At 40.4% G+C, this 21,789-nt stretch overlaps 1 protein-coding gene across 2 annotated transcripts in view; it reads left to right on the top strand.

The window, feature by feature from the left end:
- The window catches only part of CG5888 (uncharacterized protein), a 48,295-nt gene extending 26,910 nt beyond the window's left edge, over window positions 1-21,385 (top strand). The window contains exons 2-4 of one of the 2 annotated variants that reach the window (NM_135950.3): window positions 15,605-16,621; window positions 16,719-17,074; window positions 21,034-21,385. In NM_135950.3, the coding sequence (NP_609794.1) occupies window positions 15,636-16,621; window positions 16,719-17,074; window positions 21,034-21,059 (1,368 nt within the window). In that variant the 5' untranslated portion in view covers window positions 15,605-15,635 and the 3' untranslated portion in view covers window positions 21,060-21,385. Of the gene's footprint in view, window positions 1-15,602; window positions 16,622-16,718; window positions 17,075-21,033 lie in introns of those variants that run through there. The other variant, NM_001299052.1, reaches the window with a different exon arrangement.
- The last annotated feature ends 404 nt before the right edge of the window (window positions 21,386-21,789 follow it).

Here is a 21,789-nt window from a genome sequence, read left to right as displayed (position 1 = left end):
AACATATTTTTATTCGTTCTTTTGCTGTTAAAACGTGTTTTCATAAAAACCGCACCAGCTACATAAATTTTAGTGGCAATTACGTTAGTCAGCTCACCTTGCCTGACTGGATGCCCAGGACTCTTTTGGATTGCCGGCGGCGTAAGGACCTTTAGGCAGGTCGAATTTCCAATTCCAGGAGCGACCATGCTAGCTGCCATTTTTCCCATTACGTAAGGCCCAACCGAAATTGAGTTGAAAATGCTTTCTTACAACTAAATCAAATGTTTTGATAAATTGCCCGGCACACGCAAACATTTCGTTTGGACAAAATGGCCGAGAGAGCTGTCGACTCGATATATATGGTAGTTGATGCTTATCTGGCCATTAAAACAAGGCCAAGACTTTGTACAAAAAAGAAAGAAAACAATTGCGTGCCATTTAATGCGATTTTCGCATTTCGCTGAAATTCCCCAGTGCACTTTGTTATGCTCTTCTGATGATCTTTCGTTTTTCATGTAATCTATATAAATATTTACATTTTGTGTGGCTGCAGTTGTCAACACAATTGAGCAATTAAATGGGGGATCTACGCCAAGATCTTCCCATGACTTATCTGGAAAAAGGTTCTTCTCATGACTCCGCCGCTGCTGCCACAGCAATTTTCATTTCAATTTCTGCGCACGCGCAACATTTCAGCCTCCTACTCACGTTCCCCAAGTTTTTTTCTTTTTCCATCTTTTCTCGTTGCAAGCTTTTACCTCTTTGGTTACGAGACTTGCACAATTTATCTGTGATTCCATGTGATTCCATCTTTAGTCTGGGCAGTTTTTCCTGTCAAGAGCTAGTCGCTGGGATGTTTTAGGGTTGTCATCGTCTCGCTGTATTTATGATTATTGTTATTACCATTTCATCCTTCTCTACTCCATTGCCTGTTTCGTGAGCTTTGAACTTGCCAGTGCAACTTCAATTCATAAGAAATTATTGAATTCGAGGTTGAGGTTAGCCGCTGCAGGTAAGCTGCTGGTCAAGCGGTAATTTAAGATTCGTTTTGCCCCTTCAACATTTGCCTTTAAAATGTTTTAACTTTGTAATATAACCTATCGAATCGATAGGAAACTTCTGAATCTGTTCGATAACTTCTAAGTACACTCACCTGCCAATTTTCATATCCATCTTCAGTCGTTTTCGTAATGGGTTAAGGGCCTCGGATAGGCCTCTGATTCTGTTTTTCACCCGCGGGCCTTTCTATTTTTATATGGCGCGTGTGTGGAATCAATGAAATGGAAGATAATTGCACACACCCAGCATTTCCATTATTATTAACATTAACATGAGCAACAAGGATTGTTGGGCGGGGAAAAGTGGGAGGCAGGTGTGTGGCAGTAGCAAGCAACACGTGTGAAAATCAAATTCCATGGCATCACCTACGCAAATTACAAAATGAACACACGCAGCGTTGGCCAAAGAGGGGCGACAGGGGACTCACAAGCCGGACAAGGGGGGGTTAAAGGTGCCGAGCGCATGCCTGAGCACCAATGGGTTAAGCGCGTTAATCATTTTAAGCATTGACCGGCCATTCAGCATCCTTTCAGTGTTGTCAACAGTTGGTTACAAGCAGTAGCCGAATCGACAATAAAACGCATTACAAAAGATTGTTTTTTTAAATGTGTTTAAAATATTTATTTAAAATACCTATAAACTGCCGATTAATATGTTGACTATCAAATGCTTTGTATTCTAAAGACAACAAGTAATAAATATGAAAATCAGAAAGCAACATAAAAAATGTATGTTTACGTACCCGAAGTTTATAGCTAGAAAATAGCCAGATTGGTAACACTTCCCCGTTCACTCTCCCCTCTCATAATAATTTTCCCTGGGCTTTTCCCGTTCCTCATGCCACCCATTCATCGATGATTATTGCGTTAATTATTATCCTGCATCCTGGTTTTCAGGAGTTCCATGGGGCTATTTCGAAGGCATACTTGTGCGTAAACTTCAAAAGGAATCTCTGCTATTTTCGTACGAGGTGCCTGCTGCCCGCTTAACCCCTTGCTGCCCCCGTTTCCGAGGTCTTTGTCCTGCTCACTGCCTTGGGCTGCGTTCGTCCAGCTGCTGCCCACTTGCCACTCCCACTTTTCCTTGGCCTGTCAGCAGCAACTGACCTAATAATCATTTTCAAAGCGAAAAATTGTTGCTGCCGAGTTGGCCTAACTTATTTCATTCACACTTTGTGTGGGATGGCTAGGGGCGGTAAGGGGAGTTCGGATGAACGGACTGGTGTTAAGCGCTTGGGGAAAACCATTTCCTTTTTTAGCCTTTCCTTGCTGTGCGCATGGGGCCTATTGCGTAGACTTTTCCGGAATGGATTTTTGGATCCAGCCTAATTTGGACACTTTGATGAATGTTTTGGGAATGGGTGGATTAAGCAAGTTTTAATGGGAATTCAACATCTGTAAATGTATGCACACAGTCAGAGAATATACATATAATTAATTTGAAATATTTGTATTTGTATATGGCTAAGAAATTCACGTTCGCTTTTAAACTAAATTAAATAAATCCCATTCTCACAATCATTTAAATCGAAATCAAATTAAAAGCTTATCACTAATAGACCATCCCCGGGCCATTTCTCATGGGTCAATCAGTTTGTTCCAAAAAAAAAAAAATTAACCAGAAGCGGATGCAATTCAAGGTTCATTAACAGACTTCTCTCACCTTTCGAACGCCCAGCGAACAAAATACGTTCATCAATCAAATATACGAATCCTAAAGTGTGATTGCTATTCGAGCACGAATAATGATCAAGATATTCAGCTGCAAGTTGGCAAAGACAAAAAACCGAAGAAATGATCGAAGATCGATATTTTCAGGGGAGAATTGAAAAATTAAGGCGATGTGTTCGCAATACTCTGGCCCATCCAAGTGCCAATTAGGCATTTTGTACATTCTTCGTGGTCGAAGGCGACAATTACCAAAGACAATGTAGTGACCACAGAACATTTGGCTTTCCATTCGCATTCGACACTGCATTTGTCGCTTTATTTGTCTGCCTTTCGGGCGACTAATCGAAATTAAATGACGTGTGAATGTTGGCAGCTGTTTTCTGTTGGCTCACCTCCTGACTTTGTGCTGTTATTATTATTGCATAGCTTTCGATTGCTGCCAGTCAGCAGCTCCCAGGTTGGCCTTTCATTTCCCCTGTCGCCCAATTGCCATCGGCTTCATTTCAATTGGTATCGTAACTACCCAGTAGCTGTGGGGATATGCGGCTTTCAGTGGCTTACAAGAAAGATACTTTGTATAAAACACTCATGAGAGAAATATGTGAAAGCATTCAATATAATCTTACCAAGAATCATCTTTATACATTCTCATTGTTTTCAAAATAATATAAAATAAAATTAAATATTATAATCTTACCAAGAATCATTATTTTACTTTCTAATTGTTTTCGAAAATTTCGGAATTCAATAGCATTTAGTGATGTATACTACATATCTTTGGAATGTAAAGATAATTACTGCATTTGCAGGGACACATATAAGTCGACCCTTAACCAAAAGCTAAACAATCTGCTCCCGTTCTGTTCAGTTGATTGTCGTCTGTCGCTTTTTTGTGGTTTTTATCAATTTAGTTGATATGTTATTGGGCTATTTGAGGAGACCAAAGCCAGACCAGAAGGACCCATAAATTATGACGAATGTCAGTGGATGATTGCAATTGCGTTTGCGATTACGATGAGGTTGTCGATTACCAACTGGCGTTAAAATGTTGTGGCCGCTTTCATAAATTTTATATATGTAGACTTTCACGCCTGATATTTGTGCTACTTCACTCCCATGTTCGGACATTTAATTAATGTTTAAATAAACCCAAAGAGTTGGCTTCTTCGCATTTCGCCCCGAGTGATTTTTGGATCATAAAAGTGAGCTGTGAGAAAATTGGAAAACATCGGATGATCTGCGGAGTGGTTGTGCCACTTCTGTTTGATTAAAGTTTGTTTAATTTATGATGTCTGACCAGAGATGAACTTGTTCGTAAATTGTACAATTTTATGCCTGATTTGTCATGGCCGAGTGGGATTTGTTTTGGTCTAAATGGGGCTGATTTATTTTCTACCATCAATTTGGGATCGATTCGGATTCGACTGGCTTGAGGATGAGCTGCTCAATCTGACTGGCAACTGTCATCAAATTGCACTCAGCTTGTCATTACTTACAGCTTTGTGGCTAATAGTTGCCTTCATTCGGCAGATGATTTTTTCACCATCTCCGCAGAGTTGGCTAATTTACATATAAATTAAAACTAGAAAAAGTAAGAGCAGTACTCACACACATCACACGGAGGTCGGTCTTTAGCTGGCAGTTTGTTAACCTCAGCTCGTCTCGTTCTTGTGCTTTTTGGTAATAGTTGTCTGGGCTTCTCAGGCTTTTCAAGTCGCCCGCCCCGAAATTCCGCACAAAATTTCATAAATGCCTGGCAATAAGCGACCCAAAGCGGCAGGATGAATCCCAGCTAGTAGGATATGATGTAAAAAAGTCGAGCCACATATGCGACACTTTGCTGCACATGTCCTGCGACAGGACAAAAGGCATCCCGGGTACACAAAAAACCGCAAAATGCTTAAATGTCTTTGATGGCTGGCTCTCGAACATCCACCAACAAAACTCCTCCACCCACAACTTGGTTACCAATTTTAGTTTTGGGTTTGGCATTTTGTGCGCTCCAAGGAATTTCAACGGTTCGAATCCGAAGTATTTTCCCTGTTCAAATTTTAATCTGTACATTTTACAACTGGCATACCATGCCTCAACCTCTTTGATCTGCCAGCCGATTGATATATCAGATCATTAATAATAGTTGGCTTCGAACTTTTTCCAATCTCCTCTTCGGTTTTTTTATTCGGCGCCTACTTTCTTGGCATATTATTTGTTCAATTTCACGGTGTACATACTTAGTTATAGTTGTTATGTTCTCTCGTTTCGATTCGCTTTGGCCACTCAGCTGAAAACATTTGAATTATCATTTTGTGGCACTGCCTAATGATGATTGTTTCGCATTTAATTGGTTTTTCATTCGGTTGGTGGTGCATGACTGGCAAGAAAAAAGTTTCAGAACTTGTAAGGGAATTGTAATGGATTTGAGTGATCGAAAAAAAAACATTGGACTGCTAGTAGGCAAACTTTTAACTTTTTTAAACACATTTTTAAAGGGGTTTGAATACTGGAATCGAGTATTATTTTCTCTATAAAACCAAAGCTTACCCCCTTTTCGTATGGCAATCCCATTCACTACTCCATCTTATACACTTTTCCATTGCCATTGCCACATATCATTATTTCATCTTTGAGCAAATCGAGTCCTAAGCCACTCTAATGGATTTCATGCCCCGCCGAAGAACATGGATTGCATATTTCGAGCGACCCAATGACCAAACCCACAACCCTCGAATACCATCTAATTGCCATAATCCATTTATAAGGTAGCACAATGTCGCACAATGCACAGCGACCCATGGAAGACGGTGAGGAAAAGCGAAGGAAAAAAGGAAAAACAAACAAAATAAGCCAGACAACAGCCAAAGTAAAAAAGTCAGTTGTTGCAATATGACAGGACTAGTAAATAAATAAGGCGGACGGCCCCCAGAAGTCGGAACCCCAACCGCTTGATAGAGCCCCCCGTTGCCTGCAGTAAAATGATACAAAGAAATGCGAGACGACGACTTTTCAGTACAATTTCCCCGGCGTTCGAGGAAAATCCTTTTTATTAGTGCGATAAAGGCCAGTGAAATATGTAAAAATTCTGGGAAAACGAACCAGGGAAATTACACAAGCTGCAAACAACATTTGCATTGCCTACTTGGCGGCGTCTTTTATTTATGTATCTTCTTGTCCGTTTTTCCGTACGGGGAAAATCTGCGCTTATTATAATTTCCTTTTGAGCATTAGGCTGCCAACCCCAACCGTCGCCGTCTGCTACCCACTGTGCACAGTGGGCCTAATGGATGTTTGCTGTCGCTGCTCGATGCTCGTTTTTTACGATTTGTAAGTGCAATCAGTTGTACAAATACAAATCTCCCATTGGGTTTTTATTTTTTTGTGTGCATGTTTTTCTCCCAGAGCTCAAAGTCAACTAAGTCGTTTAATTTTGTTTAACAAGATTTCGCGGTATTTCCCCGCACGTGTTGCTTTAATAATCCGGCATCAACCACCGAGGCAAATTACCCCAAAAATCTCGAGTATTTTCTACGCATATTTTTCCGCATTTTTACTCCCATTTGATTTGGTTTTTCTTGTCCTGCAGAGTCTCGGTTTCATTTTGGGCTTATGACTTTGATTTGTGTGTTTATCTTTTGAATTTTTATTAGCAAATAAGTTTCCTTTTCCCGTCCGAGTGGGGCGAAAAAATTCAAATGAGCGGAAATGATGGAGAATAAATATCCGCTTACAATTAGAAAAAGAAATGCGCTAAAGCCCGAACATCTGTTGTGGAAATTGCAATTTAATCGCAGGAATTTTCGATTTTCAGTGGATAGCCAGCGTACAGCTGTCTGTTTGAAGCGTTTGGTAAATACAGACAAAAGTTATAGACTGATAAAGTAATGTTTGCAGTGTTGTAGCTAGATTTGTCAACTCGTCGTTTTGTTTGCCTTTGGCTAAATATCGAAACATGTGTGCAATCCACAGCTTATCACGTGGCTCCGCTATCTGCCACCCACTTTCCCACCCACGCCCACCAACAGTCGGCAATAAAATAGTGCGATATATGTATGTCTGCGTCTGGGTGAGAAATCTCTTGGGGATTGGTATCCAATAGTTCTCTGGCTGCAGTGACTTTGCTTCCGCAACAATGTCGTTGGGGAACCTTTGAAGTTCGCCGCTCTGAGCGGGACTTTCAATTAGCTTTACACCTTTCCCGACTTCCAAGTTAAGTCGCAAAGAGACCGCACACAAAGTCACTTGAGGGATGAGTTCCACATAAACAGAAATACGAGATAATCGCCAGGGATGAGAACTCGAGACACATAATTCGATCGTGACAGGTGATTTCGCTTTAAACACTTCCATTAATCACTAACCATTAGGTCATATAAACTTCAAAAGATATTACCTTATAACCAAAATAGGTATGTATTTGAAACACTTAGATAAAACAAATTAAGGAAAAATTAATATCCAATTGTTAGCGAATATCAATTTCAAACAACTTATCTTTATGAAGAGTGTACATTATATGTTATTAAAGCCCTTTTTTAATTATTCTTAAGTTAATCGCGTTTACTGTCATCGACTCACGGTGCCACCTTCACGATATTTTGTTTCTACTGTGTTCATTTATTGATCGTTAAAAATGATTTAGACCTGACAATGAGACATTGTTAAGGGCGACGAGGAGCTCGTAAAATTCTGCGGTTTTTTCGGTTTTTGTTCGGCACATCCATGGCCAACACACTTTGCTGTTGAAAAATGAAATAAACCGGCCCCGAAAAGTACTCAAATTAAATAATTTTTCTTATTGTTTGCCATAGAGCTACTGTTTTCTCTCTTTTTGCGGTTTCCTGAGGTCGGCCGGCAACTTGTTGCTGGCAACATTTGCGGCTAGGCCTTGCCTTTTCAAGTTCCCAACATGGAAGAGACAACAAATTAATGTTGTCGAAACACGAGAAAGACTTGTAAACTGTCGGCCGCTGAGGCAGAGACCCTTTTTGATTTTTTGCAGGGTCCACAGACCGTAGAAGAATCGCTGGGAAAGAAGCTTCAGCAGAAGGAAGCTCAGCACGCACGGGAACAACAAAAGCAAAAACAACATAAGCGACAACAACAACGACTACTTCTTGGCGGCTTTTGACTTTGGCCTTTTGCATGTGGACCCGGTTCGGTTGTTGTTGTTGTTGTTGTTGCTGCATTTGTTGCACGCTTAAATGTCTTCTAAGTGGCGTAAATCTTAAATTGTTGCCCCAGGCTTTTTGGCTCTTTCGCTTTTTATGGTTTCAGGACTCTGATTTGCCTTGGCAATCGTCGCAGATTTGGGGGATTAGTTTTAGCCGGTGATTTGGCCGAGTTTTTTGCCATTTCTTACTGATATTTTTTCGACGGTTCCGATTTTATTAGGTATGCAAATTTTTGTGAGTCTTTCGGTTCTACTTTAAACGAAAACACATTTAATTATGTTTTTGCACAGACGCTTGCATTTGGATTTGTCTGGCAATAAATGTTTTTGTACCTATTGAAATATACTAAAAAAAAACTCACACATGTTATTTTAAATTATATATAGATATTTCTCATTTATATAAAAATTATTCATACCAGACGCCCCTCGGCGTCTTGAGAAGGGGTATGAAAACTGAAAACTCTGAAAAGTTTCGTATAGTTCGATAAACATTCCTTAATACGTCTATAATTTATGTGGCACACTAAAAATTCATATTAAAAGTACGCGATAATAAAAAAGTTTCCGTTTAAATAAAAATATCACCAGTATTCTACTTCTATGGTATTGAACAAACTTTTATCTACCTTAGCTTACCGCTTTACAATACTGTAGAAAGGTTTTGCGAACTTTCCCCCAGTTTATATACGAGAAAATGATTGATTGTTGTCAATAGGAAGCTTCCAAAGAAATTAACTGTTCGAGTGTTGCATAACTCTCCCACCCTCGAATCGATCCACCACGCAGCTGTCAAATTCGTAGCATCATATAAATGACATCGAAACAGTCGAAAACAAAAAATAAGTAGGCATTTTTGTCACGCAGCCAAATCGATGACGTCGCAACAGAAGGCTATGTAATCAGTTCCGCTTAGCCAAGTCACAAGTCACAAAAGTCGCTGGATAAGTCGCAACTACACGGCCTATCTAGAGCGCTGATGACTGTTTTGATGATGATGACAGCCGAGTGTGATTGACAGGGATTTATGATTGTTGCCTAAGCAGTTGAAATTTTTGTAAAGTCCTACTCGCAGGAATTCTTCAGCGAAAGCAGTGAAAAAGGGTGTTGGTGGAGTAGCAAAACCAAGTGAATGACCCGTTTGCATTTTGTGTCTACTTGTGAATGGCTAAGCAAACACAAGCAAACATTCGCTCATTCATTCAAATGCTGTGAAAATTGCATATTATGTGGGCAAACAGTAGACACTCAATATCTGATATTGATACTTCTATGGAAGCAAATAAATTCATTAATTTATCAAAAAAATATTGTTATTAGTGTTACCAGTGCCTGGATAAATGATTTAAAGTGTGACCAAACGTATAATTGTGTGATCGTGTATGGAAAATATTTCGTTTCATTGAAAAATTGACAAAAATGAATGCTAGGAGTTTATGTCATGGTTAGCCAAACTTAAAAAGTGTTTTGCATTACCACTGTGCTTGCAGTCTGCTCTGCTTTTTGGTTCACTCACCTCGGCTTGTGCAAACACTTTTTGCGGGCAAATTTTTCAATGCGCATTGCATTTCATCTCTAAACGAGATATGGGCACCAGGACGAGGACGCGAGTCCTTTTCAAGATGCTAGGGAGGAGCGAGCGAGACGGGGCGAAGTGTCTGCTGTGAGTATGAATATTCATGCCTTGTTTATGCATATTTGCGTGTCAAGTGATGCCACGTCCTTTCCTTCCAATTCCTCTTCCTTCGTCCTGTGCGATTCGCATTTCTCTGCTCATTGCTCTTATTCAGCGGCTCCTGCTGCTTCCTCTTCGTCATTTTGCACGTGCAACACGACGTATGCGCAATATTTCCGCTTCTGCTTTTCGGTTTGCTTTTCAAGTTTGTTTACCATTGCACACGAGTTGGGTTCAAAAAGTACAAAAAAAAAACAGGACTAGGGGAAAGCGATGCCATGGCTGTGTGAAAAATTTTCTGTTTATGCTCACATTTCATTTGAACGTGAGTTTGTTTGTTTGCCAATTTGAAGTGCTAAAAAGTCGGTGGCTGAAGAGGAGCAAGGGGTTGACTGGACGGGGAGGACTTTGATTGCAATTTGTGCCGAGTGTGCAAAAAGGAAATGACTGCAAAGGAGGTTGAGCTTCTGTACTTTCGGCCTGCTAAAGGGCAATAGCAGGCGGATTAGATAAAAAGGAAAAGAACCAATACAGATACCTTATTTTAATGGGAAATAATAAATAATGCCATTTGAAAGGGGACATGTAAGCATTATCAAATAGTTGGTTTAATCTTCCTGAAAACGCTGCAGCCAAAACGAATGCACTTTTTCCAATTTTTTACTATCTCTTTCACTTGATTTCTGCTAACCCATTTAGTAGCCCGAAGAAATATTCCCCAACTACCCACTCAAAAAAAATATATTCACATCAGTCTGATTTCCACGCCGTGTCCATGACAATTGCCCAGTCAAAATGGGGCGTAACTAGCCATATTGTACCGCGGCTTCAACTGGGAATTGGCCGTGGCCCAGACGGGTATGTTGCTGATGAAAATGATGATGACGATGATGGATACTCGATACTCCTTGATACTCAGCCCGAACACGAGCAGAACAAAAGCCATATAGCGATGCCCTTGAGTGATCTATGCAAAGCAAAAGGCGGTGCTCTGGACCCAAGATCGGTGGATTGATGGTGATCGTGGTTATGCAGTTGGTTACAGCCAAATGAAAGGTAGCCGTTGCCAGTAGCTCGCTGGTAGCCGACTAGTCATCAAAACTGGGAAATTAGCATAGACAGTTTCCAAGCCAGCCATGGCCAAAGTGCGTAGAAAATCATAAAAATGGCTACTGGAGTGGCCAACAAGCGAGAGCCAAAACCACGATGCAGCTGGATATCCACACAGGAAAAATTATCGACTTCATATAAAGCATTACTACACAACATTTTGTTGTGATGCTTTAAATGATTCACTGTTTCAAAAATATATATATTCAATAAGCTAATAATTAATTTTCTTAACTTTCAATGGAAAGTTAACTTAATTATGTCAAACGTATAATTAATTTAATAAGATCTAACAAATACGCAGTAAAAAGACTACGTCATAAAAATATTCATAACTATTAGTATATACATATATACCTTTCAAATTAAGTGGTGTCAATTTTGTTGAAACCTACATTTTTCTCTGTGCAGATGACTCGGCCTCAAAGCCAGCGGCATTAATTTCATACAATTAATGGAAATTATATGAAATTATGAGTGGAACATTGAAATTCCTTGTGAACATCACCCGGGACAACAACAATCCAGATGAAATTCACTGTCCGCCTTCAAACGGAAAACTTCTAGCACTAACTTGGGTGGCAATTTCCATTTAGACACAGGCCGAGCCAAATGAAAGAAAATTAAATTTTTCACTGTCTTCTTAATTGAAACATTAGCCAAACATTTTAGCTACTCCCACTCCCCAAAAAAACGGCTCCACTCCTCTGTTCATTTACATTCAAATTAACTCGTAATGAAAACGAGTCGAGAAACTTTGACTTTGTCTGGTTGTTCTTCCGTGGGGGTTGTGGCATTTAATTAGTTGTTCTGATTGTTGCTGCTTCGTCGTCCTGTCGTCCTGTTTCCCCTGTTTATTACTATTTGCTGGCCATTTCTTCTCGGCTTAGTCAGTTAAATTATCCACGCCCAAGGATCTCTGTTTGTTTTGACACTCGTTTGATGTTCATTTGCTGCAGTTTAATGACAGTTGGCAGTTGCCTATTCGATTGAATGGACAATCAAAATTACGGGGTGGAAAGCGCTGACCTTTCGGAAAGCTGTGAAATGGAAAACAGTGTCGTCATTGCTGTCACTTTTAATAGTTTTTATTTTCAAGGGTGATATCACGTGATAGCCTGATATCTTAAAGTAAGTCCCACAAAATACAGGCTCTTTTAAGCACTTATATCCTTTTCATTTCGCATTGCAAATAAACCGGTAAAATAAGCTTATTATATAATTCTATTGAAAGATTCGACAAATAACACAAGTAAATTAATTTTTCATTTACCTCGGTAAACAATATTAAATTTTGACGAAACTTCAGGGTTGTCATTGATACAGTTCTGCGTTGCACTTGCCACAACCCGTTCCCACCCACTCCAAAAAAAAAGGGACCACACCTTACAGGTCCATGCCTTCCGATTTTCCATCGTCAATTTCTCCGGGCGTTATGTTGCCGTGGCAAAAAGAAAACAAGAAAACAGCAACACGTGCCCCTTTTAATTAAAATAAATAAATAGGCGCAAACGCATAAATAAACAGAACATTGAGCCATAGGATAACTACAATGCCAAATAGAGATGATGGTTCTCGGTTACTCTGTCAAAAGTATTATTTTGGGCCTGGTACGAGTATTCAATTTCATGCATTTACTTCGAAGAGCGGGTTGTGCCCCGGGACAAAAGAGTTTGGGAAGGGGCGAGTTCTACCTCCCCATTTATATAAGAACTCACGATATGGGGGCGCCTTGAGCTATGTTATGGCTTTTTTCTGCTCTGTATTCTTTGTGAAACGTGCGCATTTGAATTTGAGGCGAATTATTATTTAGTCGCGGCGAGACGCAAAACGTTTCTCGGAATAAAACATTTCCAACAACTTAATTTTTGTATACCGCAATTTGCATGTGGAATAAATCAAATGTAAAACGCATAAAAGAGTCAGGAACACCCCCAAAAATAGCACAGACATGAGTTATGAGCTGTGGGTTAAGGTGGAGGAGTTGGAGCAGGAACAGTAGCCTTTGTCTGGCCAGGATTATGACCATTTATTTGCCTGTCTGTCCTGCAAAATGGTAAATACTCTTGTGGTGGGTCGAAAGTTTTGGCCTAAGGCGATTTTCCTCGGTACAAGAAATCAAAATCAATGAAGACTTCGCCGCACAATGGAGCGGTATTAACAAAAAGAGTGTCCTGCACCCGTTTGGTTTCCACTTTCTGAGACTTTATGGGTCCGAGTCCTTGGCTTCCTGAACTCGGCTGGTGCCGTGGCCTTTCATGGATTATGCATCGCTTAGCTGGCGTAAAACTTTTCAACCAGCCCAAATTATTTATTACTAATTGAAGGAGCGGCACTCGCAAGTCGAAGAATGACTTTTCCTTCGATTTTAATTCGATTACTTTTCGGAAAACATTTTGCACAGAGTTCAATTTGTCAGAGTTAATTAAACCGAGTTAAGAACTTTATTGAGCATTTCCTGCTCGCAACAAATGAAAACCAATCAAATTTAATGCGAACTTACCAAGATGGCAAGGTGAGGTAAATGGAGAACAGAAAATATATCTGGTCCGGCCATTGGGCAAGACATAATAATAACTTATGTTTATGGCAGCGCCAGAAGATCTGCAAACGATATGTGTATGATCCATGCTCACCGACATTCATTCAATACTCTATTTAAGGAAGAGATCATAGGTATTCAAAATAGTAGAAATAAAATAGTACACATATTTGGTGCTAATATATAATATAACTGGGAAACTACAATATATAGATTATCCAGTTAAAAACATTTGAATTCCCTAAATGGTCTCGGACTTGCTTTCATTTAGTTTCAAACACATATTTCTTACACCCAGTTAGGGGTTATCAACCTTGCCTTTTTTATTTCACTATATATCCTGCCTTTGCTTACATATCATTTTAATTTATTCATACACTTCAGGGTATTCATTCTTCATTTTGCTGGCCGTCCTTACTGCTTAATACTTTTCATATAAATGCACAAGTTTTTGATTGATTCAATCAAAACGAAGCAAAACGCAAACGGCGATCAAGAAGTGGTCTTGAGCTAAAGCCAACGCAAAGTTGGAGGCATCAGGTTTTCTGCATGCCTGTCACGTAATTTATTGATTTAGCTCTTGGGAATACGAGAGACGGTTCGTGGATCGTGAAAAATGAAATGTTTGCCACTGCCAGCAGCAGAAGCAGCAGCTTCAAAATAACACTGATATTAAATGCATGACTGCAATCTAGTGTAAAGTGCATATTTTACTCAGTATGAAAGGATCTGCAGAAACGATATTAAGTAAAAATATTTTTTAAAGATATTTTTATACAAATTCGTTTCTTCAATAGTGGATTTATATGTAATAAACAATCACCTTTTGATATTCAATAAACAAAATATTTAAAATAATATAGAGTCACAAATTGAGTTAAAGTTCACTATAATTTTGTGATACATTTTTTATATTATTAATGTAAATGATTAATGAGAGCGTAATTTTTCTGGGTGCACATGGGCAGACTGCGCAAACTGGCATGATGGCTGACCGAACTGGACTGGGGCTGATTGGTTGTCGATCGATTTGGCTGCCGGCCAGACAAATTCAAATGCATTGGCCCCGATCTGTGAATGCAACTGCTGCAGGAGGAGGTCCGAACTCAAGGTTGGGGGGGTCAGGTGCGGGGATCAAAGGCACTTACGCATGTACGCCTCAAACGATACACAAAACTTGATCATCGGCGGCCACAGCGATCATCGATCAACAGACAGACAGACATCCCATGCCATCCCATTTCAACTCATACCATACCATACCATACCATACCGTCCTGGGTCTCTGAGATAATGGCCGGCTTGCCATTTTGCATTTTTGCATTTGTAATGAAACTGAAAACCAGAATGAATCGTAATTTGTTCGAAATCGAGCAGAAGCAGCCAGTCGAAGTCCCAGTTTCGCGCACAAGAAATAAGATCAACAGCGGCTCCGCACTGAAATTGCACTGCAGGATGTTCAAAGTGGTTTGGGATAAGATTGTGGCTGAGGATGAGGATGACGATGAGGTGGGAAGAGCTCGATATGAATAATCTGGCATGAAAGGTACAGTGTGTTGACGATTGCATAAAGCAAACATACAAACTTAGAAAATGGCCTTTGCATTTCTATGTATCTTTTAATAAAGAATGCCAAATGAAATTTTGATAGATTTGAATTTATATTTGTATAAATAATTAATTTTGGTTGCTATTCCCATTTATTACATCAAATGATACCTTTAACATTTTTCTACTATTCCAAGCCCACTGTGCAGTATTAAACGTTTCTCAGATCGCTCCCATTCGCTTCTTCATCTGTGGCCTGCAATTCGTATGTAAAATCGCGCATATTCAACTGTTATCAGACCCACTCTTTTGGATTCACACCGCTGCCTTTACGTACAGATCATCTCGCACTCCCCAAAAACCCCGTAGTCTTCGCCAACTTAAAAAAAAAAAAACTCCACCGAAGGCAACGCAAATGGCAATTTAAGTCATTTTGTTTGCCGTTTTTTGCGTTCGATTTTTTTGATTTTTGTTGCAAAGGCGAATTCAAAATGGTTTAATATTATGCACAAATCGGGCGAGTTGCGTAGTAAATTATGGGCCATTAAGCGAACAGGTAGAGCGAGAAGCGGCAAAGATACGGCAGGGGGTTTACCTGACCGGCCCCGGGTAATCAAATTTGTGTAAAATGGCAGCCGGCCTTTGGGTGTAAAATGGGGGGCGGCGTCTTCGGCTAGAAGGAAAAACGCAGCAGCGGCAGCAGCACTTCCAGGGAAATGCGTGCTACCTGCAGGAAATCCAGACTCAAAGAGAAAGATGCACCTAGTAGTAAAGTATCTATAGATGTTGCCTCCGGAGCAGATGTTGGATCGTAAAAACTAATTTTAAAATCCTCTGCTCCTGCCTTACAGCGATCAGTCTGCTCGGAGTCCTAGCCTCAGGATGTGGTGGCTACTTCTTTTGCTGTCCCTAATTGCGCCGTCGTGGCAGGAGAATGCCACAGTGATCAATCCAAGTTATGTGACCAAAGCTGGTTGTGAGGCATTGGTCAAGGAACCAAATCTCTGCGAGTGCCAGGAGCAGGAGATCAAGTGCGAGAACCTTCAATTGCACAGTGATAATTTGCAGTTATACGGCATTAGCTGTAGTATATTCGATGCCAGGGGATTCGGCTATATACCACCGCTTAAGGTGGGCAATATCGGTTCCCTGATCGTTCAAAACTGTGCCATACCAAATGCAGAAAGCATCAAATACTTGCTCAGTAAGCTGGGTGTTAGCAACTACACCGAACTGGAGATCTTCAACTATTTCGATCCCAAGAAAACGGATCGAGGCGAGGTCCTGCAGCAACACTACACGGATCACGAGAGTCTGAAGAAAGTATCCATCATTGGATTCAAGTCAACACTGCCTGAAAATTTTCTTGAAAACCTGCCGGCACTACAACAACTCTCCTTAAAGGGAAGCAGTGATTTGCCCGGTAACATTTTGCATCCTTTGAAAAATCTAACCCATTTGGAAATTGTGGTCAAGAATTTGGGCAAGGTGTCGGGTGCAATATTTGCAAAGCAATCGAAGCTAAAACATCTGATGATCGACTGCGATGCCAAGAACAGTAGTGTCGAAATGTCCGCTTTTGGACCCCAAGAACTCTGGCACATGACCGAACTTCAGTCGATCGAGCTCTTCAATTGCGGTGATAATGTGCCAACCGAGTTGTTCTGGATGTCGGAGCAATTGGCATACATTGGAATAAGGAGCAACATCAGCTATTTGAGCAAGGACTTCCTTAAGGTGCAAAAGAAACTGCTCACCTTAAGATTGGAAAGAAACAATATTGCCAGGCTGCCCGATCAGCTTTTCAGGAACACTCCCTTGATTTTAGAGATTCACTTGGCGTTCAATAATTTGGATCGCATTCAGAGGTGAGTTGCTATTACAAATACAGACATCAAACATATATACCCCAGTATGACTTTTCGGTAACCATTAAATAAAATTACGTTCTGACTCCCTTTCCAGCGGCCTTTTTGACAAGTTAAAGAACCTACAGGTGCTGAACTTGGAGCACAATCCGATAACCACCATTGCCCTGAATGCCTTTACTCCCATCCCAACTGCCCATATCTACGTGGGCAAACTCTTTAAGGCGGCGAAAAATGCCGACTGGGCTCGATCCACGAATGCAACAATCTGCGAGGAGGAGTATATCTACGGGGTGTGCATCTACTGCAAGCGAGATGAGTATCTGGACCACTTTGCCGACTCGGAGAACTGCAATAAGCCAAATCCGAAGGCCAAGGATGTGCTAGCCAAGAAGGCGTACGAAAATCAGCTGAAGGCGATGCCAACGCACTCCTGGAAAAAGGCCAAGGAATGTGAGTAAAGCGTAGATATAACTTTCATCCCATTCCAGTGATTTTTCGCCAATAATTTATATTAAATTTGACATGCGACTTCCCTTCTTCCGAGTCAGACATGGCCAAATTGAAAACGAAATAAAAAGCAGATAGCGCATGAAATACAAACAATATTAATATTTGTTGTCCGCTTTCAACGCCGCCAATGATAAGGAACGAAAGTTGAAGGTTGGTGCGAAGTCGACAGAACGTTTTTATATATAAATCATGAAGAAAAACAATTTATCTTTTGATTTGTAGCCAAGGGGTGGGTTGCTACGAAAATGAAAGAAAACTTTTCCAGGGAGCAACATGTCAAATGTAATAAGGCCTAATGTTGTCTTCCCTTTACTTTTCGAGGGCTGGAATGGATTGTAAGTGAAAGTCAGATGAGGAATATCAAGTGAATTATGCGGGTTGCGAGGGGGAAGCGAAAAACATTTCAGATTGCTATCATTTATGTTAAAAAAAAGAAATCCAGTAACTGACAGAAGCAACAGGGATATAAGAAACTCACGAGGAATGTTTCAGTGTTATGCAAATAATATCTGTCATTTCTCGTTGTTGATCTAACATGTTATTTTGTATAGGGGAACGGGGGTCCCACAGAGCCAACAACTCATAAATGTCAAGGATATCACATGTTGAACTCTGTGGGTCGCCAGCGATGAGAGTTGATTGAACAGCAATCAAATGTAAATTTTTGTGTAAGTGGAGAAAGGAGTTCTTGGGGTGGCGTAAAGACCTCTAAGCGTTCTAAATGGGCGCGTAAAATAATTCAATTCTTTGTACGCCCTTCCATATAAATGAAAGCACTTAAGTACATGCAGATTAGATAAATGTTGTACGAAATAATAATGTACCATTTTGTAAGGAACATGTATTCAACTTTTTTACTTATTTTTTCTTTTGTAAATGTTTTAGTTCGTCGTTTAAGTACTATACACAGCCCTCTATCACTTGTCACCCAGTTTAAAAACCTAATGGGTGGCATTTTAGAATCCGCTTCTCCTACTACGTTTTTTTTTTTTTAATTTTCCGATGCGCTTTAATGCAGCCCATAACTCATGGCCTCACTTACTCAGTCAGTCGTCGACTGGCTTCTAATCTCAATTTGCTGTTTGAGTTGCCACTAATAAAACGCACGACGAACTGACACCACTGGAATCGAACCACTGACCACTTTGGACGCCACCGAACGAACGCCACCATCAACATCGGCGATCCACATGCATTTGTGCTGCCGTCGATACACGGATTGGCTTTGGGTCTGTTTATGGTTGTCTCCTTGCAGGCTTTCTGTGTTTCCGATAGACATAATTTGTCGGGCATGAGGTGACACTGACATACAAAGGGTCCGAAGTCGAGGACGATTGCCAGTTTTAGAGGTGGAACTTTTCGAGATATTACCTTTTTGAACAGAGAACATAACAGCGGCCGCATTTATTTATAGATTAACAGATTTATATATTAATTATTGTTATTACATTAAAGTGTGTTTTGAAGTGCACATTTTTATCCAGAAAAGGTGTAGTAGTTCCCCCAAAAAGGTTCTAAAATCCACCACGCAATCGTACTACTTCAATCTTTTGAGTACTCCACTCTAGAGGAGACACACGACCCAAAAACATAGCTCACACGCAGTGGCGCCACAAAGGGGATACTTTTCGACTATTACTAACATTGAAGATATGAAAAGGAATAGAAGTGTGGATGTGTAGCCCCTGTTTTTAGGATCCCTAACCCCTAGAATTAACCAAAAGCTCCACCTCTGCCCACAACTGACCAGCGACAACAACTGGCCATCCACTTGGGCCCAGATTGCGACTGGCTCTCCACAAATGCAGCTTTTGTACTACTCGTATCTGGCGGATACATTTCAAAGCAATGCCAACTGGACTGCGTTTATCGCCTGGTAGCCCGGCAAAAGCCCAGACTCTGACTCCAAGAGACCAAGGGGCCAGAAAACAAACAGGGAAAAAAGAGTGAGGGCCCCATGCGAAATTTATGGGCATCAACGTTCAGTTTGAAGCGGGATCCCGAAAAACCTGGACTCCAATGCCGCGCAGCCGACTAGCTCCAGTGGCTGGCTTGGCATTTGTAATGCCTAAATGCTTTGGCGAATTGATTTTTGGTGTAAACGATGTGCAATTTTAATGGATTGTGCTGCCAGATAAGCCAAAAGGAGGAGCAGTGCCTCGGAAGCGGCGAGTGGGGAATACTCCACATATAAATACACAGAGTGAGAGACCCCAACTCTGAGACCATCCGATGCCAGTCGTCGTGGCTTGTCGTGTGTCGTTTAATTGAATTTGTTTTGATTAGTTGCTCGATGTGTGTGCGGGCATTTTGCAAATGCAGCTTAAAGTGTTCGCCGCTGGAGTTTTAAACTCACCGAACAAGGGCATGCCAAAAGGAGAGGGTCCAGGACAAAAAAACCTTTGGGCCTTCAAGGCATCCAGCTAAATTGACATTGTTCATAGTCATAACATGACGGAAAAATGTCAATTTAAATATTTGCAAATATTTTAACAAGGCATGTGCGCCCCAGCAGCGCTAATTTCGCATGTGCGAAATAAAAATTGTGCACATTTTTTTGCTCAAAAAAATAAGAGAACCCAAAAAAAGGTGCAACAACTTTTTAATTAATTAAGGGAATGATAACGAAAGCGCCAGGGGTGCAAAGAAAATATTATGCAAAAATTGTGAGCCAAGAGAATGCGAAAAATTTCTGGTTTCAAAAAGGTTAAAACGACAATAGGGTTAAAAATGTTTTGCAGGTTGCGAGCGATGTTAAACAAGTTTTTAGTCATATTTAAGTCTTGCTTAAAAACATGACTTTTTAATATGTACCAACAATTAAATATCAGAATATCGATGTGGTAAGAAGAGCTTAGCTTAAAATTATTTAAAATTCCCTAAATATTTACCAGAACAATAATTAGCTTTGGGAAAAATCACATTCTTCTCCCAGTATTTAAAATTGTGTTTCCTTTGCCTTGAGTTTTCGTTTTTCATTTTAAAGGGCCCCCCCAAACTAAATAAAATTCCAAGCTCCACTCACAAGTCAATTAGACAGTGAGAAACCAAACACAGAATGCCATATAGCCCCCAAGGGGATAAATTCGCAATCTCCATTTGAATGACAGGCGGCAGTGCAGTTAACTTGTTGATTTTGCCACAAAAAGGGGGTAAATTTCGTAGAGGAAAGGTTAAGTCTCAACCGGAAATCTGGTCAGAATTTCAATTGTTTATGCGTAAAAGTCAATTTGTGATGCGAAATTCGAGTCGTAGGCAATTGTGTTTCTGGGATCCCTCTGCATGCGCTTCAATTAGAATAAGATTGACAGCTAAGCTCGGGGAGTGAAACTGGGACCCAAACTGGCGATTGGGGTATCCTTGTATCCTTGTATCCTGCACTTGCACTTGCACTTGCACTGACCGATAAGGTTATGCACTTGGCTTGTGGTTTTACCGAGCCTAATTGAATTTAATTGATTCGGTTTAGGAGTTTTTGGGGGAGTCTGTGTGCACCCGCTCACATTTGGGGTGGCTTTCAATTGGGAATTATTGTGACGGTATGGGGAATGCATTTTAAAGTTGGACTCCACTTTGGACGAGTGAATGTTGTAAATGTTGCATGACTTCCAGAGGCCCGCAGTTGGTAGCAGTGAAAAATTGCAGCTGTCAGCGTTGGCCAGAAAAATGATTTGTTGGTTTTGTTTGTGGGTTTGAGGAGCTCGTGGGGTTGCATAAATCATAAAACGCTTTACATATTCCATACATTGCCCATACTTGCCGCACGTATGCAATTAAACTTAATATAAATGTCTGGTAATTATTGTGTCTGCGTTGCATGAACTGCAGCGACTTTGGCTTATAATTGACTCAACAAGCTTACCAAAAACGTATCTAAATTAATAATCTTGCACTTGCAGATCCCGTTGAGGAAGAGCAGCCCTAAGCTCCAAACGGTTCGTTGGGATTTTACGCATCAGTACTAACTAGTATATGGATATCTGAGTAGCTTATTTCTGAGACTATAATGAGATTAAAATAGGCTGAAGCTATTTGTTTCCCGAATAACTTAAAATTAATACTCCCATATATGTTCACCTGCTAAGTATCTTTTGAAATATAACACGATTTGTATCTTTAGTGTAAAAGTTTTGAAATAGTTGCTATCATTAAAGACTATAATTTTATGTTTGCTGATTGTAAGACTATAAAATCGAAAAGTTGGAAATATTACTGTATCAATAAACTTATGAAATAAAGATATTGAAGAATACGAACTTATTTATTTCAGTGCAACTATAACCCTAAAACATTTGGGTATGTCTCTTTTTGAAATTATGGCTATTAACCCCGAAGAAAAGCAAGCGACACACAATAGCATTCCATTTGCCATCGGACGATGACAGGAGTATGGAACTAATATTTGCCAAAAATGCCAAAACAAAACGACTGGCATAAAAATCACAATAAAACAAAACAGTTTAGGAACAACAGGATCCTGCAACCCGAAGGCGACTATTGTACACATGTAGCTTTCCCCTTGCCCATGGTGGGTTGTAAACGAGCGGGCGGGGGGAAATGGTTAGTCGAGAGTCCTGAAAGCTTTCTCCAGTATCGCGCCTTTTGTGTGCGATGTGTGTTTACATGGTGATTTTTTGTTCGCACGCGATATCCTT

The sequence above is a fragment of the Drosophila melanogaster genome, chromosome 2L, assembly GCF_000001215.4.
Source record: "Drosophila melanogaster chromosome 2L".
NCBI classification, from domain to species: domain Eukaryota; kingdom Metazoa; phylum Arthropoda; class Insecta; order Diptera; family Drosophilidae; genus Drosophila; species Drosophila melanogaster.
The sequence above is the reverse complement of the archived record's forward strand: the minus strand, read 5'-3'. Positions and strand labels throughout refer to the sequence as shown.